Below are 23,854 nucleotides of genomic sequence, written 5' to 3' on the forward strand. Positions count from 1 at the left end.
GATGATTTTAACCATTTTTATTTCAGGGGGGGATGCCATCCCCCTCATCCCCCCTCAACTCCAGTACTGGATATTATTTAATAGTATGAAATTAATTAATAGTATCCAGATTTCTTTTTGAATGATGTGAATGTTCATTATCTTCATTATCTGGGCAATTCATCCTCTAGGGCAGTGGTTCCCAACCTTTTTTCTTTGGAGCCCCCCATACTTGTGTCTAAGACCAGCCGGGCCCCCCGACCCGTACGTACTAGCAGCAAAATAGTCTTTAATTGAAAAAATGAACATTAATTATGTTTTTTTGATACATTTCTCTTTGGTTTACTCTGTATACATATGACTTTGTTTTTCTCCAATGTCACCAATGTATAAAATACGCACAAAAGGACATAAAATGACATACAACTATTTCTGAAAAATGTCTCTTTTAATATGAGACCAACATTTTTTGACATTTTTCCTTGAACAACCTGTTGGAGTAGATTAAATGTTGAGTAATGATATAATAATAAGGAATGAAATCATTTCCCGTGTTTGTCACCAGTGTATAAAAAACACAAAAAATATTCAAGACATTCATTATTCCTAGCAATGTTATTATGAATGATTCATTCGCAAATATAATTTTTACAACTGCATAATTTCAAAGCAGACAAAGTTTCGCGCCCCCCCCAGAGATCTCTGGCGCCCCCCCAGGGGGGCCCGGACCCCGGGTTGGGAGACACTGCTCTAGGGTACAGAAATGTAATGCCCAAAGAGAAAAGGTACCCTTTATGTTTTCCATCAAAAGCATATGAAATCGTTCTTAAAAAGAATAAGATGCAAAGATGATTCAAAGTTTAATAAAAATCCATAATCTATACCTGCTTATTCTCGTTTTGGATCATGGGAATCTGCTGGAGCCTATCCAAGGTATGTTAGCGCAAAGTAGGACTACACCCCGGATACTGTAGGTCACCAGTCCATATTGACAACCACACACTTATGAGCAATGGACAACCACTAAAGAAGCTGACACGTGTTTTTGGACTGTGGGAGGAAGCTGGATACTTGTTTCCACAACAGATGGTGCTGAGAAACTGTACAGAAGGGGTTAAACTGGGCTGTGGTATCCAGGACTGAGCATTGTGGCAACGTGAGACATGCATCTTAACCAACAAATGTTTCTCAGGATTTTTGGTTTTGAATAATTAAAACAATATTTTTAATAATCAGGACAATGAAACTCTTTGGGGGAAGCTGGAGTACCGGGATGAACCCTGACAAGCTTACTTGACCGATTCGTCCCGTTGCTACTTCTATATAGTTTGCTTTCACATACAAAAACATTCCTCTGAACTATTTTGACATACTGAATCAAAGTCGTTCGAAATTAAAATGGTTAAAAACACCCTAACATTATACAACTCTTAAACATATACCGTATTTTCTGGACTATAAGCCGCACCTGTATATAAGCTGCACCCGCTCTATTTTTAAAAAAATAATAAAAAAAAGATATACAAGCCGCACCTGCATATAAGCTGCATCCGCTCTATTTAAAAAAAAAAAGATATGCAAGCCGCAGATATTTATGTTGTTAGATTAGATATTTACTACATGTACAGAAGGATTTTGAACTGTAAATGATGTACATGTTTGTACCTAAATAGATCCTTTCCTAACAGTGTCTTTTAACACGGCAGCAACTCTGCTGATTAAAACAGGACAGAACCAAGAGAAAATAACCGGTATTTATTTATCTATCTGTTTGAAATCTGCTTCTACCTACTTCTATCTGCTAAAGAAGAAGTAGCGTATTCTTCTTTGCATTTATTTTGTCTTAGTTTTGATTCTAATTCCGGTTAGAGCGCCCCGAGCGGTGGAAGAAAAATCCACAGAGCCGCACCTTTGTATAAGCCGCACGGTTCAAAACCTATGAAAAAAGTAGCAGCTTATAGTCCAGAAAATACAGTATATACATATTACTGCAAAATGAATATGTGGATAAATTAAAGGAGACGTATTATTTTTATTAGTATTAGTATTATTAAAATGATAACCCAGTATCCTGAGGTCTTAATGAAATATCTGTACTGAGCTAGACAAACGCCTGGTGACGTCACCCATAAGTTTCTAAAGAGTGCTTTTGAAACCTCCTTTGTCTTGTCCTGCGAGTCACCATGTTGCAAATGTGTGGACTGGTGTGCCTGGGAGAGGGCTGGGACACCCCCACCTCAGTTCAGGTACCAGCCACACAAGTCAGCTGTTTAACCCTTAGAGCTCACATACAGGGATCCGTGGCGACTGCACACCCGTAGCAAATTCCCATGGACACCCTGGGGTAGTGTGTTTAGAGGACACATCTTCCAGCTTCACAAAATGCCTTTTGTTCATCAAAGTTATTATTCATTTTATATCACTGTTTTTATCCTAAAAAAAACAGAAGTAGTTAAAATTGTGCAGAACTCACAATAAGATATTTTTTTTCTATTATTTTTGTTCATAAGAATGAGCTAAGTGGGCTCTGAACTATAGTTATTGGCAACGTTATCCCAGCTTGCAACCTGCAAAAACTCATTTTCCTGAGGGAAAGAGCACAGAAGTCCCAGGGAACTAAATCTAACGCAGCTGTGAACGGTGAAAGATTGAATGGTTTTGACCATGTATCATAAACAGACAATGGATGCAAGTTGAACATGTGAGTGGATTTTTTAGATGAAAGGAAGGAAGGAAAACAAAATCAAAAAGGAGACATTTGAGGAGGGAGAGGAAAAAGGGTCCTCCATCCGGAGTTGTGGGAGCTACAACAACGAGGAAGAGGAGCAGCCATCTGCTGCACTGGTACTTGTCTTCTTCTTTCTTGTTACTAATGCTATCTTGTAATTAGATCATTAAAATGCATGCATCTAATATAAATACGTTTTTATCCTATCAATGTGGTTTTGTAGAGCTCAGAGCCAACTCTGGTTGCAGTGAGCTTCAGATGATGTGCAGGAGGGAGAGAACTGATGTACTGTACTTACCGTATACTTCTTGGTTACCTCCACCGTGCATTCACACTCAAAACATGATCGGGAGCTTAATTTCATCATATTCTTGTATGCATATTGGGATATTTATCTCTGTGATCAAATGGAAATTATCGTAATTTTCAATAGACTAAATGGATAAAACATGGTGGATGTCTGGAGGTTTTTTTTTTAAATATATATTTTTGATTGTATCCATGTTGTAATACTAAAATCATTTTATGTGAATATTCTGCTGAGCAGCTGGGACGACGTTCCAGAAGATTCACAGCTGGAAAAATTAGGTATTAGAAAGGAGAAAACTCATCTTTTCATCCAAGTAGTCCAGTACTTTCACTGGTTTACCAGCTAATAATGAACACTTGCCAGTAATTATCACTAATTATCATTATTTAATATATATGGACCAAACATTTAATATAACAGCCCACTGACATGGAGAAGATGTGGGGGAAACAAGTATTTTGTAGTTATTTAGAAAGATGGATCTCTCTTTAGTTGTGAGAGCACTTTTAATGAAAAATGTATTATTCTAGTGAACTTAAATAAAATCTGATTTTAACAATTTTGAGTACTTTTTGCCCTGGGTGTGTTTATATAATTGGTGAAAATGAAAAAAGAATAATGTTATTAGATTGGCTAGGTTGTGCTGAAAAAAAAATTGATACAAGACACTTTACATTGCACATTCTTAATGCCTCTGGATATAAGATGTAGAGCTCAAAGTCTTACCTCCAAAGTAATGGAGAAAAAAAAGTGCTAAGCTTTCTTGGCTTAGTCTATGGGAACCTATTTTGCTATTTAATATTACCTTATGTCCTTTCTGATCAAATCCTTTCAAATATAATGTTTTTAAATGTCATTATTGAAACATTATCTCAAATTAGGGCTGCCAAAACTGAAATGATGTGCTCCACTGGGACCTGCTTTGCGTGTCCTGGTGCTCACCCGGTGCCTGTGCAGCGGGAGACCCTGCTGGCTCGGGCCTACAAGCGCGAGCCAAATGACTCCGGGTCCCACCGGGCATCTGGTGTTTCTCATTTCAGCAGTGGTAGCACTCATTTTGGATTTTGTTGGCTAGTGGTCCTGTTATTCAACTTGGAGGGACCCTGAAATGACCTGAGGTGAAAGTCACTCGACTGGATTACCCAGCTGCTGTAAGAGGTAGAGGCGGATGAGCTGGAGACGGTCCAGCTGGTGTCCAGCATCCTTCCAACAGGAATGGAAATAGATGCCTCAGGCAACTTTGCTTCACCCCCACACCTTTCCAGGCCAAACCATAACTGGTTACAACAGTCTCTTAGTATATGAAACAGAACAACAAGGAATATTATTCTTACAATAAAAAATAACCACGCCCTGTTAGGTCTTGACCCCTTCCTTTTGTGAGTAAGCATTATTTTACAGGTTTGCACAATTCACATCCAAAGTACAGGGAATGCAGCAAGATGTGAACATGGGTGGGGTAAATGGTGGTTAGGCAAGATAATGTTACTCAGAGGTCGCCCTGTAATGTTAAGAGTTGCACTCTGAACAGTTTTTTTCTTTCTTTTTCTTTTGATTGTATGTCTCCTTTAAAACATACATATCGGTGGATTGCTTCGACTGGGACCGTTTGTAAACCATAAAGAGAGGTTTACTGCCCTCTTGTGACAGAAAATACTTTATCATTATAAAATAAGTTGTACTCTCTCATCTAAACTTTTGTTTTAATATGTGTAGAACACAACTGTAATCAACAACTACAAGTGATCTTAGCCAAAAATACTACATTAACTCCTATTATTTCCTTGGAAATCGCATTTAATTCATGTGGATTTTAATTATTTTCCCTTCAGGGATTTATAAAGTATTTATTGAATTGAATTTAAAGATTTCTCTTTATTTTATAGAAATATTACAATTTAACAATTTAGTCTATACAGTACTATTGATATCCAACACAAAAGAATATTTTAGCAAGAAATCATTATAAAGAGTAAAAATGTTGGCTCTTGCATTACTAAAGTGTTCCACCATGTTTTTCTATTTAGTCACCATACATGATTAAAATGCAAAAATGTGTGTTAAGTGAATAACACTTCAGGTGAACCTTAATGCATCAGATATTACACTGTGACATTATTTCAGAGAGAAAAAATGCAGAAGCCACATGTGGAAAAATTTGATAAGTCTATTAATTCAAAAGCTTTTAGACCTCCCATTTAACAGAAATAAATGTAATGATTTACTTCTCTGTGATATTAGCAGTCTGTGGCTGGATTTGCTGTGCTATTCGGTTCTTCAGTTCATCAGGTTTAGTGGAAATTAATTTATACACAACTTTGTCATGGGTCGACCACATGCTGTCAATTTCACTGATGTTTTGGACTTTGGTTGGACCATGACAACACCTTGATTCTTTCGTTTTTCAAATATTCTGTTGTAGATTTTTTTAGATTGATTTGGCATCATTGCTCTGCTCCATGATTCAGTTTTGCCCAAATGTTAATTGTCAGAAGTCTCTCATTTGATGCAAGAATACTTTGTTATACAGAGGAGTTGGAGGTCAACGTATCTTGGTCATGTGACTGTAAACAGTCCTGATTTAAACAATCCAACAATACCAAATTATCACCCCTCTATTAACATGCTTGAAAACTGGTATGCCGTCTTTATGCTGATATGCTGCATTTCTTTTCACCAGACATTGCACTTTGTAAACTTTACCATGTTCGTCTCCTTGTGTCCAAAGAACATCATTCAAGAAATAGTTTGTACAGACGCATTTTTGTATCTGATGGTATAATGTTTCCCTTAGACAGAGTAGGCGTTCTCCTAGAAACCCTTCAAAACAAGTCACATGTGTGTGTTTTTGTTGTAACATTTCAAATTCAAATGAGGCATGTAACTGAAATGTGATTTTTGCATGGTAAGTTCTGACTTTCAGTTAAACTCACAGGGACATGGGAAGACTGTTAAGTGTCCTAAATATTTTCCTATTCATAATAATCTTTTTCACTGCAAAATGATTGACTCCATCATTATTTCGATAAGGTCTTATAACCCTATACAGACTGATTCTTAACCAAAATGACTTCTCTAATATATAACTGATGTCTATTTAGCGTTAAGTTAACACGTATCTGATTTCTCACTTCTTTACTTTCTTCTAATGCAATTTCAATGCCATTTAAAAAATCCCGACAAAATTCTGCCCAAAGGAATCAAAGAAGTTGTATCTAATTTAATCTGAATGCAATGGGACAAATACTGTCTAATACTGTACACTTAGAGAACCCTCCAATGTAACAAATCTCCCTCAGATACTGTAATTAAGTGAATTGGTTGGTTGGTTACATACTATAGTTGATACTTTCATTAGCACACTTGGTTAATTTGTTATAGCCAAAATGTAATGCTTCAACACTTTGTCCCAATACTTAAATAATGGATCACTTAAAGTAAAGCTGCTCTCAGCATTAGTTTAAGATTGGACCTACAGTATGCTCTAAATGGCACAGTTTAGTGGTCAAATAGAGGTAGTACAGCAGTCAACATACCTCACATTAGGAGATAGAAGATACTGTAGCTAAATAGATAGAATCAGAATCAGAATCAGCTTTATTGGTCAGGTTCAGCTAAGGTGCAGCAGTTTGAGGTAGAGAAAAAGAAAAAAAGGACAGCTCTGAATAAAATAAAATAAAATAACCTATTTACAATTTTACCATTTTACAATTTTACAAAACATTATATATTATACAAAAAATACAAAAAATTATACAAAATAAATACAAAAAGTGAGAGGTGCAGCAGATAGGCTGTTGATTTCAAACTAAAATATTCCTTTGTTTATATGCTTGATTGTTTATGCTGTGTATGATGACATCTGTATTTTCCGGGCTGTTATATTTATTGGACTGTTTGATTCTGTACCAAATTAACAGTACTGTCTTGTTTAAGGTGCAACAGGAAATTCCTCAAACACAACCTAGTTTACATTGGCCCTTATTTGCCACGAAAAGTACATTATGCTTTTATTTTATCGCATTGAAACGCTTTAACAGAAGCTCAGACTAAAAGTCTGTTCTGTTGTTACAAACCCATGCATTTTTATATGCGTTTGGCCTGCGCAGCCTGCACCCCAGTGAACACTTGAGTGAAACTGACATGGGATTGGCCAATCACGTGCTCGCTCTGGGATGACGTCCCTCCTGCACATTCCAGTTATATTTAGCGCCTATAAATGGCGGAGTCGCCCCCTAGGCTTTGTTGACTCTGCAGCAGGCAGCAGCAGTGGGAGTGGGGTGCAATCACTCTTTACACGGCCTGTACAAACGTCACGGCTCTATGTGGATAAATAAAGTGCAACTATAGTTGACTCTGTTTGATTTTATTCCAGTTTAAATGTAATAATTACAATAACAACAATAATAATAATACTTCCTTGAGTGTGGATGCACAAGAGGGAGTCATTAAACCAATAAAACCCACAACTTCACACGAACACCTGTCTAAAGTAATAACATTAGTGCACTAATGAGTGACATATTGCGGGTTTTACAGCCCGGCAGGGCCGGCTCTGGAGGTGTGGAGCGGCTGTGCCGGGCCCCCCGGGCCCCCCAGGCCCCCCCCCCCCGGCTGGTACCGCCCCTGTCCTCGCAGCGCAGGCCAGGCTTCACCCGGGCCGATCAATGCTGGCTCCGATGGAAGCTTCTATCGATTAAATCCCCCACTTCTGTCGTGTATGTTGTCGGCTGCTGCTGAAGGCAGGTGTGCGGGACGTGAGTGCGGGTGTTTGGTAGCGGGACATGCAGAGATCGTGAGAGGAGGACGGTTCTAGTCTGGCTCGGGTCGATTAACTCAGACACGGAACTCGCTCACAGGTAAAACCCAGCCGGGTGGGACCTCTTTATTCACCTATTTATGTTGCTGACGGGGTGTGTTCACTCATATTTGGAGATGTTTTCACCGTATGTGTTGTTTTAAAGCTGAACTAGAGCCTGATAGCAGTTTGTTATGCCTGAATTATGGTTCCGCGTTAAATCGACGCAGAGCCTACGCCGAAGGGTTACGGCGTAAGGTGCGCGTCGCCGCGTAAACTACGCCGTAGGCTCTGCGTCGGTGTAACGCGGAAGCATAAATCAGCCTTTAGTCCCAGCTACGCCCTGCTGCTAGCAGCGGCTCAGCTCCATTGTGTTTCCCCCGGTAATGAATGGTGGGGGACCGGGGCCGGGGCCAGGGCCCTGGGGCAGGCAAGGCTGCACCAAAGGGCTGCTTTTCTCAAAAACAGCCAAAAGTGGGCTGGTTGTGGGCTGATTGTGAGATTATTGTGTCGGCAGAGCGGCTAGCTCCGATGCTAAGGGCTAACAGGCTGGTCCAGGTTTTAAACAACATGAGCTGCAGAGGCTTTAACTCATGCTGCCCGGGGCTAACTACCCCCCTAACTACCCCCCACAGGGGGGAGGTAGGTAGTTAGGTAGGCTTTATTCAGTCAATTATGAGCATGAAAATCAATAAGAAAGATAATAAACATTTACAGGGTTTTCCCTGGTCAACATGGTGATTATTTTGACCGAAAAGGTCTGGGCTTGAAGCATAAAGCTTATCTTGACCACCTTTTAACATAATAGAATATACAAAAAGAACAAATTAAGTATCATGAGGTTATACAAAATAATAATAATAATAATAAATAATAATAATATCAATAATAATAATGATAGCTCTGAAAACAGAAAGTGAAAATATGCTAAAGAAACCGACAAAACCAATTTAAGTTGTCATTTCATCTCATGCATGTGAATTGTGTCTATACATCAAATCCTATATACTATTCATGCATATGTTCATACCGTTGTTGTGCCAAAAAGTGATTGCCTGCCAGAATCTGATTTCTCCCCTGAAAATGGGTCTTTTTACCTGCCAAAAATTGATTGATTGAAGGCCAAATACAGTTAATGAAAGGTTGTTTCTACCTAAGTATGATTTGATCTCATTCTTGAGCTTCATAAAATAAACTCTACAGCTCACAGGATTGCTTTTAACTCTTTTAAAGGACCATTACAACACAAAATAGGCATTTTCACCTGCCAAAAATTGACTGAAGGCCAAATACAGTTAATGAAAAGTTGTTTCTGCCTAAATATGACTTGATCTCATTCTTGAGCTTCATAATCTGAAAATCTGACGTTTTAGCGCTATCGTTCAATGGGCTGCTGTGCGCGCTCCCGCGACCAGAAATCAGAAGAAATCAGATTCTGGCAGGCAATCACTTTTTGGCACAACACCGGTACATACCCACACACAGGCACACACACACACCTACACGCATACATGTGTACATTCTTCTTTGTTTGCTTATTCTGCTTCTATATATGTGTCCATTACCTTTGCTTTGAATAACAGCTTATGCTTTTATTGGGTTTGCTAATTTAAGGTTGTTTTGTCTAATGAGTTCCACAGTTTTACTCCTAAAACAGATATACATCTACCCTTTGTATTGTAGGTGACCCAGCCTGCCTGGACCCAATACACTTCAAAACCTCGGCCGGTTCACGTAGTTGGCAACTGTTTGAAAGTAGACTCATGTGTAGCTGCTAATCAATGTCCATTAGTGTGTGTGTGTGTGTGTGTGTGTGTGTGTGTGTGTGTGTGTGTGTGTGTGTGTGTGTGTGTGTGTGTGTGTGTGTGTGTGTGTGTGTGTGTGTGTGTGTGTGTGTGTGTGTGTGTGTGTGTGTGTGTGTGTGTGTGTGTGTGTGTGTGTGTGTGTGTGTGTGTGTGTGTGTGTGTGTGTGTGTGTGTGTTGGGGGGGATCCCTAGCAATACTGCTGTCCTGCAGTTTGAGTCTATAAGGTATAATACAAACAAACAGCCACCCTATGGCAAGCCGTTTTAATATTTAACAGCTAAACTGGATATGTGTTGCAGATATCCCCAATTCAATTCTTCCTATTCAAAAAGATAATTTCAGATATCTACAATTATGTTCTTCCTGTCCACAATTGTCAATTCAGATATCCACAATGTCATTCTGCCTATGACAAATGACGTCACATTTGTCATTCCTGTGTGTGGGGTTTCTCATTACAGATATCTAGAATTCAGTTGCAAATATCCGCAATGTGAATTACAGATATCTGCAACTGAATTACAACTAGCTGTAATTCCAGTTTCAGATATCTACAATTTAATTCTGACAAGTCATAATTCCAGTCCAAGATATCTTTAATTCCCCTCAATTCAAGATATCTACATCGTCCTTTTTAGATATCTTGAATTAAGTTTTGAGTAGTCAGAACAAAGTTGTAGATATCTCAAACTGGAATTATGACTAGTCAAAATGACGTTGTAGATATCTCAAACTGAAATTACGGATAGTCATAATTTAATTGTAGATATCTATAATCAAGTTATACATATCTTGAAATTAATTTTAAATAGTTATCTCAAATTGGAGATATCTTTAACTTCCATTCTGCCTCGTCAAAATGTAATTACAGATATCTTGAATTAGAGTTCTGACTAGGCGAAATGACGTTATAGATATCTTGAATGAAAATTCTGACTAGTCACAATGTAATTACGACTAGTTAAAATGCAGTTGTAGATATCTGCAATGTTAATTCCGGATAGTTAAACTTAGCTATTAAATGTTAAAACGGCCACTAATAGCCACCCTGCATCGTCCCTGCCTGTAGAAGAGCAGATCTGTCAGCCAAGTTCAGTGAGAGGAAAAGTGATATTGCTCCTAAAAGCTTAGCAAGCCGGCAGATTGACTGACTAGGACTTATTTTTGAGTTTGTCAGCAGTCTTATCTAACCAGGTAAATAAAAGGATGTTTCCCAGAATGACCAAACTGCTCCACTGGCCATAAGCGTGAATTTAAAACCACTAGCTAATCATTTCAGGGAGTGCTGCAATATGTTGTCAACACAAACAGTTGTGCTTTTGTTGACAAAATAGTTATCAAAGCAGTTTCTGTTTTTGTTTTTTAATGCATGGCAAAAAATAAAGCGAGCTTTGAGTGGTTGTCTGAGGTTACAGGAGTGCACTGTTACCTCAGCAAACTGCCACGATTGATGACAACTGCTGCACTAAATAGACAGCAGAGACTCCCAGCTGCCTGTCAATGTTGGAGCTTTAATGTAATGTTATAGATTTCTGCCCAGGGTGAGTTTCTGCGACCCAGGAGCTGCTGGATTCAGACATTTGATTACGTGTGCTAAATATCTATCTCTTTTGGCTCAGTTCCAGTTGGGTCTAGTCTGAAGTCTGTTGGTATCTGTGTCAGGTTCAGTTTTATTAGGACGACTAGTTTAGCTCAGAATTAGAATAGGTTTCCAAATTTTGGCTTCTCTGAATTTATTTGCATTTTCTGTAGTGTTTCAATTCCATCATTGGCACTTAATATCATGCTAATTAAAAATCATATTGATTAGTCATAAGTCACTGCAAGTCATAATTACACATACATATTGCACAAATTTCACAGTAAGCAGACAGAAACAACAAACCCTTAAAAAAAAAGAAGCAAACTAACAACTCTTGTGTCAAGATTTCAGAATGACATAAAGCTGCAAGTATTTGGAGCACATGCTCATTTTAAGGCCTTGAGGATATATTGATGATGTGATACAGTATTTGTGTCTGTGTAAATATGTCCTAAATGTTTTCGTTTGGCTCTGCAGGTGAATCATGACAGAATATAAGCTGGTTGTGGTGGGAGCTGGAGGCGTCGGCAAGAGCGCACTCACCATTCAGCTCATCCAAAATCACTTTGTGGATGAATATGACCCCACCATTGAGGTAAAAACTATTTGTGTGCAAAATATATAATGAAAGCGTGTTCAGTCAAGTTAGCAGTTGTTCCTGGATTTTTGGCATATATGTCAGAGTATATGGGACAGAACAAGGAGACGCTCATCTATAAGCAAGGAGTTGCAGCAGGTTCCACTGGTTTGTAATGAAAGGACACCAAACAGGTTATTTAATGACTTTCAATGGATGGCATTTTGCCCAGTTTTGCAGGTTGCCAATAAGGGCGGTGTTAACTTACTCATCATGAGACTGCATAGCACTCACTTTTATATATGTATATCATTTTTTTTTAATATGGTATGTCAAGAGATAGGATTATAATCTGAAAGTGTGGCTTCTTACTGGATCAAATATACTGGATATAATTAAATAAAACTAGACTACTTTGACACTAGGTGCAGCCTCATTGTAATTTGAGATCTTCAGTGTCCTGCGACAAGCAGAAAGGGCCAGTACTGCATTTTTGCTGAAAGCACAAGACAGAAATATTGAAATTGTTAAAAATGTGTTTGAAGAGATAATGTCATAACACTTAATTTAGCAGAAGCTAAACATTTGCAGGTTATAAGTCATGTACTGAATCTACATTTCTTGGTTTTAATCAAGTAATTTAATCTTGAATAAGAATAAAATAAAAATACGTATAAAAATACGCTCATGTATGTTAAATCATGTCCAGGCTTCTGAAAATGCTGCCATCTGCTATGGTATGGACATTTTAAACGTAGCTACGGTAAACAAGAGTGTAATAAATACTAAACTGTTTCATTAAACTGCTGTTTGAACAATAGACCCACTTTCCTTCGGTGTTCTGATAACTTTTTTTTACCTCCTTCCTCTTCCAGGACTCTTACAGAAAGCAGGTGGTGATTGATGGAGAGACATGTCTACTGGACATCCTGGACACTGCAGGTCAGGAGGAGTACAGCGCCATGAGGGATCAGTACATGAGGACCGGGGAGGGGTTCCTCTGTGTCTTTGCCATCAACAACACCAAGTCCTTTGAGGACATTCACCACTATAGGTGAGCTGGGAGGAAGGGAAATAAAGAAAAGAACTGCAACCTAAACCCACTGAACCTGGTGGGAATGTTTTAATCACAGTTGAGTAATAACATTTGAAATTTACCAGTGTCTGGAGTAGGGATGCACCAATACCAATATTAGTACCAGATATCTGGGTTATAAATAGCTGGACTGGGTACTGGATAATGTTGTTATGGATCTGCCCCAATCTAATAAACTGGTTTTCTGCTTATATTTGCTGTAAAACATGATATGATCTCCAGTTAAGTCACAATAATGGACATTTTATTGCAACCATACTTTGATTTATGTGTTTGTTACAAAGTTAGCGAAGTAATGTTTAAGACAACCCCAATGCTTCAGTTTATTCCACACATCAGTGGTAACATAAGTGTCAGATATCAGAATCAGGTTTGATAAAGTAGGATTGGTGCATTCCTAGGTGTCCACATGGCTACAATCTGGGCCTGGGTTTTATTTATTTATTTAATAATAAAATTGCCGTATATTGAAATTTTAGTTTTTGCTTTTATCCCCTCTTAAAAATAAGATATAGGAAAATGTGTTTTGTAACGGCCCTCGTCAGCAGGAAGGGTTGAATTACAGTAAACCTGTGCGTGATGTTTAACGCGCCATTACCTTACTGTTGGAGTAACGTCTCAACTAAATCAAATCAAATCAAACAAATCTTCTGCTGTGTCTTTAAATGTCCAGAGAACAGATTAAGCGGGTGAAGGACTCGGAGGACGTCCCGATGGTGCTGGTGGGGAACAAGTGTGACCTCCCGTCCCGGTCGGTGGACACAAAGCAGGCTCAGGACTTAGCGCGCAGCTATGGCATTCCCTTTATCGAGACCTCAGCCAAAACCAGACAGGTGAGTATCCACCTGGAGGCTGCTGTCATATTTTGTGTGATCTGATTATTAAATGAATTAATGAAATAATAATTAACCAACTCAGGTCATTATCATTTTAACAAATATAACTGGGGGGTGTAATGGGAAGAAATGTGACAGGATTGTGGTGCTCTTGATTTGTGCCACATTCACTGTTACTAATGGCCTTTTTTATAATAATGTTGCTGGGAAATTTCCCAGCTAATGTGCTGAGCATCATTAAATTCTCTCTGGTTTATTGACTTTATTTATTTTTTTATTATGTATGGGTGATAATGTGATCATTGCATGCTACTTTGTCATGGATATGTGAAATTACAACTTCATTAAGCCCACCTGCAAAGGATCCCCTGTAATAAATAATCAACAAATCGGTGCGCTTGTGTCGAGGGGTGTGCATGAGAGGACGAACTGTCGGTAATTACTTAGGGGGTTAATGATTCTGCTTACTGGTCACTGTGACTGGCTGTTGGAAGATTTGCTGTGGTGTGCGTTGATGGTGGCCTCAGGTAGCCGGCTGGCTGATGAAGTGATCTGTAAACACATTTTTCCTGGTCTCTGACCTGTGGTGAATCACGGTATCTTCTGGTGTGGGACAATTAATGCCGCGGTGACTAATTTCTCGCAGCTTTGTTCACCTTTCTCTTCCTCAGTGTACCAGTAATTTCTGTCTACATGGTGTTGTTTCTGTCCGCCCGGCAACTGTCACTTTTGTTGGAATATAATTTTTTTCGTTTGTTTGTTCCTTTTGAATTCTCAATCATTTAATCTGACTTCTCTGGGCGATCTTTGACATGTAATGCACAAAACAAAAATGACTCCTCTAATCCATACTTTCCTGATTTGTATCTGGCTGTATAACAGTGATACTCCACCCACATTATTCATCTTCTGCAGGCTTGGAAGGTGGTTGTTTTTGAAGGGGAAATTATGAAAAAGCTAAATATTTCTTTACTTAACGCAATATATTTGGACCTACTGTAAATGAAAAGCTCTCGGAGGCTTAAAACAAGGAAATTGGACTTTTTTTTTTTCTTGAGGTACTTTTACCCTTTTATCCTGAAGATTTCATCAGTTCAAACAGACTTGTGTTGAGTTTTGAGCGTATAAACTGTACAGCTTTGATGCCAATTACTGACCCTCCCTCCACTGTGGATTGTTAGAAGTGGGTGGAGGAAAAAAAAGGAAGAAAAAATCAAAACCAGCACCGTAGTCCAGCAAGAGTTGTTTCTATACTGGTGCCAGTATATATCAGAAATACCCTGAAAATAACATATCAGTTAGTATTCATGTGTATATCTGTCAGACATTTAGAGCTTTGATACTTTCAAAGCTCAAAATATAAATCCTTTTTTATTTTTGATAAACTTTTTGGCTGCCCTTTTAAGTTTAATTTCTGTATTTATTTATCTAAACATTTATTTGGTGTTTAATATATATATATATATATATACACACAGTACAAACCAAAAGTTTGGACACACCTTCTCATTCAAAGAGTTATCTTTATTTTCATGACCTATGAAAACTGTACATTCACACTGAAGGCATCAAAACTATGAATTAATGTAGAATTATATACTTGTGTGAAACAACAATAACATGTCTTATATTCTAGGTTCTTCAAAGTAGCTACATTTTGCTTTGATTACTGCTTTGCACACACTCTACATTCTCTTGATGAGCTTCAGGAGGGAGTCCCCTGAAATGGTCTTGAGTCTTGAGTTCCCAGAGATGCTTAGCACTTGTTGGCCCTTTTGCCTTCACTCTGTGGTGCAGCTCACCCCAAACCCTCTCCATTGGGTTCAGGTCCGGTGACTGGAGGCCAGGTCATGTGGTGCAGCACCCCATCACTCTCCTTCTTGGTCAAATAGCCCTTACACAGCCTGGAGGTGTGTTTGGGATCACTGTCCTGTGGAAACATAAATAATGGTCCAACTAAACACACACCGGTGGGTGCAGGGGAACCTAACAGCGTCCCCGGCGGGAATTGAACCCAGGACCGTCTAGCTGTGAGACAGCTGCACTACCAGCTGCACCACCGTGCCCCCGCCGTATGTGTTCAATTTTGAATAAATCCCCAACGGTGTCACCAGCAAAGCACCCCCACACCATCACACCTCCTCCTCCGTGCTTCACGGTGGGAGCCAGGCATGTAGAGTTCATCCGTTCACCTTTTCTGTGTGGCACAAAGACACGGTGGTTGGAGCCAAAGATCTCAAATTTGGACTCATCAGACCAAAGCACAGATTTCCACTGGTCTAATGTCCATTCCTTGTGTTCTTTAGCCCAAACAAGTCTCTTCTGCTTGTTGCCTGTCCTTAGCAGTGGTTTCCTAGCAGCTATTCTACCACGAAGGCCTGATTCACACAGTCTCCTCTTAACAGTTGTTTTAGAGATGTGTCTTCTGCTAGAACTCTGTATAGCATTGACCTGGTCTCTAATCTGAGCTGCTGTTAACCTGTGATTTCTGAGGCTGGTGACTCAGATAAACTTATCCTCCACAGCAGAGGTGACTCTTGGTCTTCCTTTCCTGGGGCGGTGCTCATGTGAGATAGTTTCTTTGTAGCGCTTGATGGTTTTTGCGACTGCACTTGGGGACACTTTCAAAGTTTTCCCAATTTTTTGGACTGACTGACCTTCATTTCTTAAAGCAATGATGGCCACTTGTTTTTCTTTACTTAGAATTTGTATTATGGCAAGAAAAAAGAAGCTAACAGTCTATTCAGTAGGACTATCGGCTGTGTATCCACCTGACTTCTGCACAACACAACTGATGGTTCCAACCCCATTTATAAGGCAAGAAATCCCACTTATTAAACCTGACAGGGCACCTGTGAAGTGAAAACACTTTCAGGTGACTGTCTCTTGAAGCTCATCAAGAGAATGCAGTGTGTGCAAAGCAGTAATCACAGCAAAAAGGTGGTTACTTTGAATAAACTAGAATATAAGTCATATTTTCAGTTGTTTTACACTTTTTTGTTAAGCACATATTTCCACGTGTTAATTCAAGTCAATAGTCATGAAATGTGTCTAAACTTTTGGTTTGTACTGTACTTATATGTAGTATTATTGTATTCCCAACTAAAAAGAGCAGTGATATTGGATCTGTACCATCCTATATCTAAAACCCAAGAATCTGTATCAAAGAAAAAAAAAAAAATATCAGGCCATTTCAAACTCCAAGTTTAATTAAACACGTTTCAGTCATCAAGAAGTATTTAGACTATGACATAGTTTGTGGGATTGTTTTTCTTTAACACCACCACAATGGATTTGAAATGAAACAGTTAACACAATCTAAGTAAAGACCTTTTTAATTTAAGAGGTTTCACAAAAATGTGGCATTTACAATTTAGGAACTGCGGCCGATTTTAAGTATCTCAAAAGTAGGCTCAAAAGTGTTTGTGCAACATACTTTGAGACATAATTATAATTTTAAAGCAGTGCAGTTTTTTTTTTTTTTAATTTCCATGTTGACATATTCATTTTATTTTAATTTGATAGAATGTTTGCATGCATTGAAGGCATCTTGTTTATGTCTCATGCTACTACTGTTGGCAAAAAAACAGCCAAAGTAGCTTTTACCTCCTGTCTGGGTCATCTCTGTAACACGGTATGTTTAGTGTAACTTTCCATATCCGCTGTAAAGCATTTTCCTATCAGTTCCACTGCAGCGTTTGGCTGGATGTGAGCAGAGAGTACAGTCCTGGGAACATTAGAATTCGTGCTACTTCTACCATCAGTCACATAATCAATAAACCCCAGCTGGCCCATTCTATTAGCAGCCGTAATGACCTGTCCCATGACACCAACTCCACCACCAGATGATCCTAACCTTCTCCAGTACCCTGGACTTCTTTTGATGAGGTGAATGGGCTCCACCAAGGAAAGGATTCTGTGATCATCCTTTGTGTTCCTCACGGCATTTTTATACTATCAACCTCTCCAGAGTTTTAAGAATATACCAAACCATTGATTATGCCATAATTAAGGTTGTTGCCATCTCTGTTTATTATTTTCCAGTCATCATCTGCCAAACGTCCACTCAGTATCTGATATAATCTCCTGATCTTAAGTCTGCTTTATTTGTCTTGAAGTAACACAGTAATGGATCCGGTCCTGGCCAGTTATCCTGCTTAGTTGTCTGAATACTTTTGAGTCCCTGAAAATGGAGGTACTTTTCTTAAAGATGGCTGGAATTCCTAAATGGTAGATGGCCCACTTTTGTGAAACCGCCTAAAGCTGAGGGTCTACCCTTTGATTACGTATCGGTTGTTTTTATTTGGATTTTTAAGTCTTTTTTTTGTTTCTCCCAAATTATTTTTCTATTTTTAATATGGTATTAGTCCTATCCAAGTCTGCAGTGGGTGAATGTGCAGTAATCGTCCACACGGCAATATTTTGGAGTGTTGCTGAATGCGAATGACCAGGCAGATCAATTTCATGAAGATCTGCATCTGAAAGCAGCTTTTGTCAAATACCTGCAGTTTAAACCAAATGCTCCCCAACAGTATGTCACCCTTTGAGTCCTCAGCATTGAGGAAAGTTGTGTCTTATACTGCAGAGAGTGGAAGATGCCTTTTACACTCTGGTACGAGAGATCAGGCTGTTCCGGCTCAGTAAACTCTGCAAGGAAGAAAAGACCCCGCGCTGTGTCAAGCTTAAAAAGTGTGTTGTGATGTGAGAGGGGTAAGTGTACGCAGCCGCGCACCCACCAGCTCTGTGTGTGTTGTTAGTTGGATCTACGGAGGAGGCAATGGAAGAAGACACCCGGCGAAAGCTGGCGCTTCACTCGCTCTAAAAGCTAACTCGCTGTTGTTGTTGTTGTTTTTGGGTTTTTTTTTTGTTTTTTTTTTACTGGGGCTGTTCCAGGTTTCTAACACAAGGCTGAAATGTTTGATTTCTTCTTCTTTCAGTGTTTCTGTGTATGGTGGTTGATTATTATCCAAGGTCTTTTTCACACTGGGTTCACTTTACAAGTCTGAGCAGGGTTGATTGGCACCAGCGGGCGCTCTCTGTCACACATTTACCGTTTTTATGGGGGTCTTTTTGTGTTAGTCTTTCTTAGTTAAGTTCATTTTTCTTTCCATAATTGAACAACAGTGTCCATTTGGACTTGTTAAAAAGCACTTGATCTGCAAAGGTCTTGAATAAGAACAGAGGAAAAAAGTATTTTCAGACCAAAGTACCAGTGTGAAAATGTGTCCTGTGGGTGAAGTGAACACGAGCAAGGGTTTGGGCTGGTCAGCTGTTGTGTGATTAAAGGTGGATGCCGGCGAATGTGGGACTAAATAATGCTGAAATCTTGGTGTCTTGAGACGCTGCCAGAAATGTTATTAACAATAATTATGTGTATCTTGGAATTGCAAGTCGCTCCATCTCTGTTTTTATTTTCCTGCTGTCTTTATCCCAACCTGAGGTCGCCTCAGACACTTAAATCAACAGCTCTTTGCTCATTACTGGGATATTTATTGGACTATCCGAACTGTTCAAGTGCTCAGACGCTTGCATCAGTGCGGCATCAACAGGCACTAGCTGCATTTCCACAAAGCCTTCTATTCACCACCGTGACGGGATGCATTTCCTCCAAACTCCAGGAGTTTCAGATAATTGAAATAAATAAAGCTTTCCTTTTGGAATAGGTCAGTTTAAAACACTTTACTTTTTTTTTTTTTTAAAGGTGCCATTTTTCTCAATGGTTCTTCCCTGTGGAGCTACATTTTGAATACCGTATTTTCTGGACTATAAGCCGCTTCTTTTTTCATAGGTTTTCAACCATGCGGCTTATACAAAGGTGCGGCTATTCTGTGGATTTTTCTTCCACCGCTCGGGGGAGTGCTAACCGGAATTATAAAAAAAACGAAGACAAAATAAATGCAAAGAAGAATACCCTACTTCTTCTTTACCAGATAGAAGTAAGTAGAAGCAGATTTCAAATAGATAAATAAATAGCGGTTATTTTCTCTTGGTTTTGTCCAGTTTTAATCAGCAAAGTTGCTGCCGTGTTAAAAGACACTTTTAGGAAAGGATCTATTTAGGTACAAACATGTACATCCTTTACAGTTCAAAATGGTTCTGTACATGTAGTAAATATCTAATCTAACAACATAAATATCTGTGGCTTGCATATCTTTTTTTTTAAAATAAAATGGATGCGGTTTATATACAGGTGCGGCTTGTATATCTTTTTTTTATTTATTTTTTTTAAATAGAGCGGGTGCGGCTTATATACAGGTGCGGCTTATAGTCCAGAAAATACGGTAGTTCATAATGTTTTGCTTAGAAAATTGTATACATTTGATTTGGTGACTCAGTACAAACCCCCAGTACGTAGTTAAACTAGTATTTGACGTGGGCATATTGTTTTCACAGCTTGCGTTGGTGAGACGTTCACAGATTTTTGCAAATATATAAAGATTTCATATTGTTTTGTCAAGTTAGTAAACGCTCCTTCATAAACTAAGAGCTCATCACATTCAAAAGAAGAGGGACTGGCTTGTGTAACTGCAGCTACTGTTTGGGTTGCTGTCGGTGGCAGCACAGAAATACATACATGTTCTGTTCTTGACTCGACAATGTCCCACACAGCTCTGATGGGACTGATGGCTGATGTGTGCCAGTGACAAGCTGACTGTACACTTGTTAGAGCTGGTGTAAAATTTACATTTAACTTGCTTCATGTGCTTTTGAACTCCACTAATAAAACAACTCTTCATTTCTGACAATGCACACTGTGACCTTTTTATTCTGTTTATTGTTTTCTTTTGTTTTTCAGGGCGTTGATGATGCTTTTTACACATTAGTCAGAGAAATACGGAAGCATAAGGAGAAGATGAGCAAGGAGGGGAAAAAGAAGAAAAAGAAGTCCAAGACAAAGTGTATACTCATGTGAATAATCTTCCCTTTTCAAGACAAACTAGAAAACATTGTAAAAAACAAAAAAAACAACAACAAAATAAAACAATGAACAGTTCAAGTAATACATTTTGTACATTACACTAAATTATTAGCCTCTTTGTCCATACCCATCTCACTGAATACTAAACCAGATCTGAATTTTTCTGCCTTTCTTTCGCTTACATACCAATAAGCATAATTTTCAGTTTAGTGCCAGTTGCTGACATGATGGTCCAACAGCTTCATACGCCTTTTTTTCCCCCTTATTTTAATAAGATTTGGATGATTTTTACATAGCTATTGAGTGTTGAGTTGGGAGCCGATTCCATCATATTTGGCAGATTAGTCTCATAATTATCATTCATTTCCCTTTGCTTGAAAGGTCACAACTTGCAAATGTTCTGTAATGGCCTTTTTAAGTATGGGATGCCAAAGAATGAATATTCATCCTGCTCCCAAAGATAAAATGGATATGAAGAAAGGACCAACATATTCAGCCAGAACAGATCCTAATGTCCCCATATCTGATCCTTAAATATGATTTTAGTTTTGTCACTGATAAGTATGCATGCAATCTCCTACTCTTCACCTATGTTTTAACACCCTAGTTAGCTATTAATTAATTTGCATTTGTCATTGCTTTGTATTGTGTGGGGAGTGATTTCATGCCTACATGAGAAGAGATGTTTTATTGTTGTTTTTTGTTTCTTCCCCTTGCATGCATTATGTCCTAGATGACATGTATTTGCAAACTTGCCTCTGGTTGATGCGTTTTACAGAGGCCAGCAACGAGGAACTCGGACTCGGTCTACTTTGTGGGATTTTGAGAAGCAGTTATTTGATTTTTGTGAGAATCTTTTTCTTTTGTGAAAAATGACAAATTTAAAGATGCATCATGATTTGTAACCAATTTTTTTTTGTGTGGGTCATTCTTTGTTGTAGAGATTTATGCCTTGTTTGACTCTCCTGCAGAGTCGTTTTTTAAATTAACCCAACGACTATGATCATTTCAGTGTTTATGTTTCCAAAATTTTATCAAAATACTCCCACCAGGGGACTCAATGATATGTGATTGGTGAAATGCTACATTTGAGGAGTTGTGGGTGCAGAGCTGTCATGGTTTGTTTGCTTCAAACCGATTAGAAAAGGCAGGTGCACATTTTAAGCGGCTGTAAGATAAATCGGGCCTGGTGTGTAGTCCCAGAGGTTGTTCAAAATATTGTCCAATTGGCGTTTCAGATTCTTTCCCATGCCGAGCTTTTGGAAGAGTTGCGGATTTGTTTGCAGAAGTGCTGAACCTGTCTGGTGAAAGGCAGGCGCCTTTCAACAGAGGCGATTGTGTGCCGTCTAGATGTAATTGGAACGAATGTTTTGAAATGAGCCAGTAATTGCCATAAAATAGGTTTTCAGACTAAAATGTCTGAATTAATCTTGCTAGTTTTTGTTTCTCTCTTGGGGCAGTCCATACTTGACCCTTTTCATTTAATCTCCCAACTGTTTGCCTGGGGATTCTTACTCACCCTTTATCTTTAAGTTAAGTGCTACATTTAGTTGGTAGAGTCGAACCCGCATTTATTTTGTCCATTGTGAGCTCAAGACATAAACAAAATACTGTTTTAGAGCTGAAATGCTCTTCTCACAGAAAAGCAATGTTTTCTCCTTCAGGATTAACACATTTTGACCCATGTTGTTATTACCTCTTTATATTCATGGAGTAGATAAATAACTTGATGCAATTTTAATTATAAAACCCACTTGCTAACAAATACTGTTTCAGAAGTAGTTTTACTGTAATGTTTGAAATCTTTATCTTCCTTTTATTGCGTGCCAACAGCTCACTTCTGAAATGTAACATTTATACCTGGACCGTATTTTAACAACCTTTGTATAGTTGTGATACTGAAAGGTGCATATTTTGTAAATTGTGCTTCATTACGTTGGTGTGTCTAAATGAATGTTACTTTAATGGAGTTTCACTCCGCTCTGTGTATGTGACTAGAGTGTGTGGCTAGGTCCAGGTCTAGGGAAGTGAGTGAAAGACCACTTTACAGCGAACCTGTTCAGAGCAGTGTAGAGTGGTGATCTGATCTCAGATGAGTCTATTTTTTGCCATGAATCTCACCACTCCAGTTTAATGTGTAATAAAGAACAAAGTAAAGAGGAATCAAGCTTCTTATTTTGAATGGTCTTGACTCTTTAATACATGTTTGCACCATTTAAGAACTGGAAATTATTATTAATAATTAATACAACACAAAAGCCTGGAATTATATTTTACAGTAGTCTTTCTTTCTCAATGAGACCGCTCCACTGTTTTCCAGTAGGGGGCACTGTTCCCTAACTTTAGCAGCTGGGATTCTCTGAGGTTATGAGAGATCTATTTTGCTGCTTTTCACACTGAAAGCCAGTTTTAGGTTCTGATTCTGAGCAGGATCTGCTCAGCATCTGATGGGTGTGAGATGTTTAATAGGACTTCTTTTTTAAAGTAACATACACATCTCTTAAATTATGCAATGCACTTAATCTCATGTTGATTAAAGGTGTTTGAAAATTATGTTTGCAAGAATGCAAATTCCAATAAAATTTACACAACTAATTACTGCATTTGTAAAAAAAATAAATAAAAATAAAGGGTTATATGTCTTTCGGGATTCATTGAAATTATTTAAATTTCATTCAGTAGCCAGCCCAGTTGCTTTGATTCGACTACAAAAACGACCTCTTAAGGCATACGAGGTTCCTCCTATTGAAATGTGAGCATCTTAGGTTTTCACAGCACATCTCTGCATCTTCTTTGCTCTTTAAAGCAACTCAAGTTTACAGAGAAGGTTTGAGATATATGTCTTGATATTGCTTTGGATTATGCATAAAAATAAACCTCATCAGCTATGTTTGCATGATTACTTAATATCAGTTGGCCAGTTCTAAGACACATCAATATATGTGTATATATATATATATATATATATATATATATATATATATATATAATGTATGTGTGTATATTATATATATATTCTGAAACTGACATGACTATTATTATGTCCTGTAACTGAGTTATTGCTCCAGCCTCTCACCGAGTGAAAGAAGCTAATGGTTGAATTTTCAAGTGATCCATTTTTAATGGTCATAGTTGGTGTTACAACGTGTAGAAGTGGGTTTTCGTGTGGATGCTGATGACTAGGAATTCATCAAAGACAACAGCTGCGTAATTCTGTTTGAAG

The 23,854-nt window shown here is 38.5% G+C and overlaps 1 protein-coding gene across 2 annotated transcripts; it reads left to right on the top strand.

Annotated features, from left to right (window-relative positions):
• The first annotated feature begins 7,629 nt into the window (after nt 1-7,629).
• Nucleotides 7,630-23,273, top strand: kras (v-Ki-ras2 Kirsten rat sarcoma viral oncogene homolog). 2 transcript variants are annotated; one of them, XM_061722140.1, is made up of 6 exons: nt 7,630-7,876; nt 11,681-11,798; nt 12,656-12,834; nt 13,550-13,709; nt 18,298-18,422; nt 20,509-23,273. In XM_061722140.1, the coding sequence occupies exons 2-5, from the start codon at nt 11,688-11,690 to the stop codon at nt 18,415-18,417; spliced, it is 570 nt and encodes a 189-aa protein (XP_061578124.1). In that variant the 5' UTR covers nt 7,630-7,876; nt 11,681-11,687; the 3' UTR covers nt 18,418-18,422; nt 20,509-23,273. The 2 variants fall into 2 exon arrangements, with proteins under 2 accessions (XP_061578124.1, XP_061578125.1); XM_061722141.1 differs by lacking the exon at nt 18,298-18,422 and having other exon boundaries at nt 7,632-7,876.
• Nucleotides 23,274-23,854: the final 581 nt, after the last annotated feature.

The sequence above is a fragment of the Cololabis saira genome, chromosome 5 (genome assembly GCF_033807715.1).
Source record: "Cololabis saira isolate AMF1-May2022 chromosome 5, fColSai1.1, whole genome shotgun sequence".
Taxonomy (NCBI): Eukaryota; Metazoa; Chordata; class Actinopteri; order Beloniformes; family Belonidae; genus Cololabis; species Cololabis saira.

Excerpts from the sequence above, each read along its gene's own strand:
- kras (XM_061722140.1), top strand. The coding sequence starts at position 11,688 with ATGACAGAATATAAGCTGGTTGTGGTGGGAGCTGGAGGCGTCGGCAAG. Across the intron at positions 11,799-12,655 it reads AATATGACCCCACCATTGAG|GACTCTTACAGAAAGCAGGT; the intron begins GTAAAAACTATT and ends TTCCTCTTCCAG. Across the intron at positions 12,835-13,549 it reads GAGGACATTCACCACTATAG|AGAACAGATTAAGCGGGTGA; the intron begins GTGAGCTGGGAG and ends TTAAATGTCCAG.